This window comes from Centroberyx gerrardi, chromosome 3 (genome assembly GCF_048128805.1).
Source record: "Centroberyx gerrardi isolate f3 chromosome 3, fCenGer3.hap1.cur.20231027, whole genome shotgun sequence".
NCBI lineage: Eukaryota > Metazoa > Chordata > Actinopteri > Beryciformes > Berycidae > Centroberyx > Centroberyx gerrardi.
This window is the reverse complement of record NC_135999.1, coordinates 32,506,504-32,512,049: the sequence shown is the minus strand read 5'-3', so window position 1 is coordinate 32,512,049 and position 5,546 is coordinate 32,506,504. Positions and strand designations below refer to the sequence as shown.

Below are 5,546 nucleotides of genomic sequence, written 5' to 3'. Positions count from 1 at the left end.
CTCACCAGAGGGCTAAAAGCAGAAAGTAGTGGATAGGTCAATGAAACACAACTATTACTAAGAGTTCATAAAGCTGGAAAGGTCCAACAGCTACTGTGTGTTGAGCACAGGAGCATGAGCACCTGTTGTTGAACAGGTGCTAATGATACCAGTCATAGTCAAATCACACTGACAACGGATTACACACTGACTAGATCTGTGGCTGAACACACTCTCAAAGTGGCTGTGGGTGTATGACAGCAGGATGATTTTTCTCTGAAAAGAAAGCCAGTTACAGGTACAGTTAACAACTATACTTATCTATTCATGAAGTTGAATTGATTAGGGTTTTCTTGGACTAGCTTGCAGTCAGTTGTGGTTTAAATAACCCATGAACAAAGATACATTTCACTCTGTAAACATATTAAATCTGTTCTATTGAACTTAAAGCTTCTCAGTGTGGTTTCAATGCCAACATTTCTCTGTGGAAACATGAATGGGGTGCTTAAACCATTAAGGTACATACAGGGATTTTTAAACTTGAAAGTTTTTGTCTTATTTCAATATCTGTTTTGGCTCGTTTTGTTTTCATTTATTTCACAATATATGGGACTGATGGGGATTTCTCCTGAGGGGGCAGCAGGGAGAGAGATTGGGGACATCATCATCAAAATGTATGTTAAATATGTATGTTAAATGTTTCTCTCTTCAGACTCCTGAAAACAATTTCCAACTGTTCTTTCTTCCTCAACACAGAGACAATTTGTCCTCCTGCAGGTCAAATTATCTCTAAATAAAATAAGTCTCCAATAATAAACAATGGACTTCCGTGATGTCAACTCATCTTCCCTCAACTCATCCACTCCTTGCCAGTGGAAGCTGCAGTGGTATGAATGCTGGCATTGGCCAACCTGCCTGCATGTCTACCTGGCATCAGAGGTCAGTAAAAATCTGACAAATCTCCCTTTTGGCAAGGTGGAGACTATTTAAATTTTTTAGTCATTTAAAGGCACAGTTTTTTCATTGACCACAAGATGTCCTGTATTGCATGAGCAGACATCCATCATAACATTTGGTTATATAGGAGACAACTGGTATAGTTACTGTTGGTTTCGGGTTGTGTGGAAATTAGCCAATATACAAGATTAAAGCAATATTCTACTTAGTTTTAACATGGGGGTTATGGCACTTGACCACCATGAAAACCAGAATATAAACTAATCACCAAGATCGGATGCAGCTGGATGAGTTGAAACAAAAGGGGGCTATGAGGCAATATGATGAATTGACTTTATCATTACTGTTGTAATTCCAGATGTTTAACTCTATCCTGGGTCTGGTCACCAACTGCTGGTTCCTGAAGCTGGTGACTGGAGGATCTCTGTTCCAGGTAACAAGACATTAAAGAAATATTTCATTTCGGTTACACATTAGAGTAAGGAGAGTTCAAAAGTAGATGGAGGGGACATACTGTACCATATTCAATTATTGCACAAGCTGGGATTAATTCCCTTACAATTCTACCAATTCAGGAAGCAAGTTTTCATCAAAGCTCAAATGTTGAATAACACTGAATAACACTTTATCATTTGGAAATAAATTTTGAGTTTCTATGTACATTATGAATTGATTGAATTGAAAGGGAATTGCAGAGGCCTGGTGTTGCCAGACCCGGTTCCACAGGATTTGGGGGCATTCAGTGATGTAGTTCACACACATATACACGCCCCACGGACCACACAATCAGTACCACCACACATTATGTTTCTTTGTTTGCTTTTTCTTAATTTTCCTTTACGGAATGCTCAGAAGTGTCCTACGTTCCAAATATAACACGGTCACACACAGGCTAAGCAAATAAATACCAATTATTTGCATATTGGCCATGGATCATTTTTCACTTTGCTCTCTGCGCCCCAGCTCTCTTTTACCAGTGCTTGCTATGCTTTGATCCTGAACTGGTAACACTTTAGAATAAGGTTGTCCTAACGAATAGTTTTCAGGCCTTAGTTAAATGTTAGTTCAACAGTAGGTAATGCATTAACTAATATTGTATTAACACTTAACTCATGTTTAAACAACACTTAAGTAAGGTATGAATAAATGTATTCATGACTTAGTTAAGTGTTTATTATAAAAATGTGTTATTAATAATAGTAATAATTTATATTAGGACAACTTTATTGTAAATTGTTAAACTCAAACGTCATTTTCTATTTTTGATACTGTATGTATCACTGGTCATTCTAGATAGGTATATGAGGTATATAGCTCTATATTGGAGCAGTTTGTGGATGAAGTGCCATGCACAAGTTGGTGAGGGAGAGCATTACCACTTGTTCACACCTCCAGGCACTCATTTTCTATGACCATTGACCAGAGACACGCTGTCCTATTTTGACCATGGTCTTTTTCCCACGGCGCAGCCGAGGGCATCACAAAGGAAATTCAGGTCAGTCAGTCAGGCAGTGACACACGATCTCTGATGTGCGCATCACGTCATCTTTGTCATTTGGAGATGCGCAGACCAGCAGCATTGTACTCAATCCACAGAGTCTGCCGCTGTGAAAACAAAAGTGAAACTTAACATTGCACAATTTGCTCCAAACTCACCTGTGGTAGTTCTGACTTTAACGGTAGGTAACGTTATTATTTTGTGGTATTTAAGTAACGTTAGTGGAATTAGGTAATTGAACCGTGTCGCAGTGCTTCAGTGCATAGAATTGAACACACGCACCGTGGGTCTGTACAGGATCTGTGCTTGCTGTTTTCTCATTTGTTTGCGATTAAATTTTGGCCGTTGCTATATGTCCCAGCTATGGCTGGAACACCACAGTAGCAGGGTGATGTGGTTGCTAGCAGTCTGAATGCAGTTATTCCCTCACTTTGACCATCGATATTTCTCGGTTGATGTGGGGGATTCAAACCCACAACAGGTCACAAGCCCACTTTTCTAACCTTTAGGCTAACCTTTGGCTTCCTCGTTCCCTTTCCCAGATCAATCAGGAGATGTTGTCCATCAACCTGGCCATCTTGGAGGTCATCTACTGCCTCCTGTCTCCTCTTCTGGTCCTCAACATCATCGTCTTTGTCAACCAAACTATTCTGAGCTGCAGTTGGTACATCTATGGTTTAGTTATCGTTGGCCGTCCCTTTTTCCACAGCTGCATCTGTGTGGAGCATTATCTGGCGGTGGTCCACCCTGTGGTCTTCCTTAGGTACGATCTCCTGCCTGCCTGCAGCAACAGTACAGTAAATACACTGTAAATATAGATTAAAGGTGCTATGTGTAGCATTTTACCATACATAAATCATAACCACATGAATTTTGAGACATTATTATAATTACCATAAATAAACAAGACCATCACCAGGATGATTGTCAGCCTCATATTGTCTGCCACCGGGTCGGATTTGGAGGTAAATCTGCTGGATTGCTTTACCGCACAAAACAGGAACCATTTTTACTTTGCAGCTATACAAATTTATTGCAATTCCACTATTCTAACTGCATAGTTTCAGCTTGACATTACCTTACCTGGTAAGAATACATATTGGCTGTTATCAAGGGCTGTTATGGGCTCTTATCCTTCTTCCGGCTCTTCAAAACAAACGGAGCGATGCCAGCGAGGGGGAGCAAGTACTAACAACCTTTTTGCAACAGGAAGCATGTGAAAATGTGAAACAAACAAGACTAGGTCAAAACCTAGTATATGGCTGGACCGTGTATGGGTGTGCCACGTGCCACGGCCGACCAATGGTGTAACTAACTCCGCTGTAGACTGTTAATATACAGAATAATAGTCCATACATCCATACTGATCTCCATTCCAGCGCGTCCCGTCTCCTCTCTCTGCCGCTGTCCTCTCCACCGCGCCCACGGCCCGCATTGATCCTCCCGATCCAAGCCCCAGTCGCTCTGGTACCCATCGGTGCCGAAAACGCCGTTCGCCAGACACCCGGTGACGCATCGGCATTGGGACCCCCGCCAAAATCTCGGCCGGATCACCGGGAACAAATCGGCGCCCAGCTATCGGCACTGGCCGGAACCGTGCCCCCGGGAAACTCCGGGAAGCGTCGGCAGTAAGCCCTCGGCGCGCCGAAACCTCCATGCTTGTCTGTGTCTCTCTCTCCGCCGACAGAACAGAGGGCTGTCAGGTGGACTGAGCTCGCGCATATGCATCGAAATAAACAGCGATATTATATAATTGTATAGATTCTACTTTAGCTTCAGTTAGCTTCAGCTTACATGCATGATATTGGTCAGCCTTCTTACTGTGTGGGAGAAACGGGCTCCCGATCTCAGCGGAGAAACAAGATGGCGGAGAAAACCAAACTTAAATTTCTGGCTCTGTGATCCTATGATGTGCCACGTGCCATGGCCGACCAATGGTGTAACTTCATCACTCAGTCAGTCAGTCAGTGAGTGACAGACATTCGCGTTTATAGGGCTGGCCCCGCTGTTGCGGTCCAGCCAAAAATGCCACACATAGCACCTGACCACCACATGAGAGTGGTTGTCAACAGTAAAACTTAATTTCAGAATTTTTAGTAGGGAGAAACAACCGCCTATTCATGCCAAACTCTAATCTCTGTTACAATAACACATCAAAAATAATGAGCATCAAACATTATGTCGCTGTCTTAATGCATACGGAGCTCTCTGTAGATGACACACAACCCTGGTATGGGATTAACATTGAATATGTGTTGCAGGTATAAACCTCTACGGTACCGGGTGGCATGTTCTGCACTGGTTTGGTCGGCAACTCTTGTCTTAGCCATCCTGTTCGGTTCAAATCCACTCATTGAATTCACTTCCTCCATCCTCTTCATCATCCTAATCACTGACCTCTTCTGCTGCGTCTCCATTCTGCTCGTACTTCGTAGAGCTGGTCCTGGAGAGGGAATGAAGGAGCGCAACAAAGACAGAGAGAATGGAAGGAAGACAATGAAGGAACGTGCCTCCCAGACAGTACTGATCATCCTGGCAACATTTGCAATCAACTACATTCCTGTGATCATGGGCGCTGTTGCAAAGTACATTGGCATTTCTTCTTGGTCATTTGAGTGTATCGTGACGAACCTCACATTCTCGTTCTGTCTGCTGGGAAGTTTCACTCAGCCTCTGCTGTACTTCCACAAGGCTGGAAAACTACCCTGTTGACGAGGGAAGAAAAGGGGATTTTCATAACTTTTCATTTCATTTACACTCTTAAACTCTTAGGATGAGTCATTTTCAGCACATCTGACTGTAAACAAATATTTTCATTTCACTTTTCCATGGTTCGCACTTTGGTTTGCTCAGCCACCTAGGATGCTCCCCTGTAGCTTGGGACAGCACACATCTTTTAATACGTGTTAATAGAAGCACTTATTCATGTCATGACAGCATGTGTTAAAGCATCTTTAACAAGTGTTGAACGGAAATGCAAGGTGTAGCCTAATTGTCCCATGCAGTCACAGATGTGATCAACCTCTTTATCACAAGAGTGTTTGTGAGAATTTATAAAATTAACTATTACAAAACTATCTACAATAAAGTTGATTTACTGATTGTTATTTAT

General features: G+C 42.4%; 1 protein-coding gene across 1 annotated transcript; it reads left to right on the top strand.

Moving 5' to 3' along the window:
- The first annotated feature begins 220 nt into the window (after window positions 1-220).
- On the top strand, window positions 221-5,546 carry LOC139932029 (uncharacterized). The gene is made up of 5 exons (XM_071925692.2): window positions 221-277; window positions 757-918; window positions 1,295-1,369; window positions 2,977-3,197; window positions 4,696-5,546. The coding sequence occupies exons 2-5, from the start codon at window positions 799-801 to the stop codon at window positions 5,144-5,146; spliced, it is 867 nt and encodes a 288-aa protein (XP_071781793.2). The 5' UTR covers window positions 221-277; window positions 757-798; the 3' UTR covers window positions 5,147-5,546.

Excerpts from the sequence above, each read along its gene's own strand:
- LOC139932029 (XM_071925692.2), top strand. The coding sequence starts at position 799 with ATGGACTTCCGTGATGTCAACTCATCTTCCCTCAACTCATCCACTCCT. Across the intron at positions 919-1,294 it reads ATGTCTACCTGGCATCAGAG|ATGTTTAACTCTATCCTGGG; the intron begins GTCAGTAAAAAT and ends TTGTAATTCCAG. Across the intron at positions 3,198-4,695 it reads CACCCTGTGGTCTTCCTTAG|GTATAAACCTCTACGGTACC; the intron begins GTACGATCTCCT and ends TATGTGTTGCAG.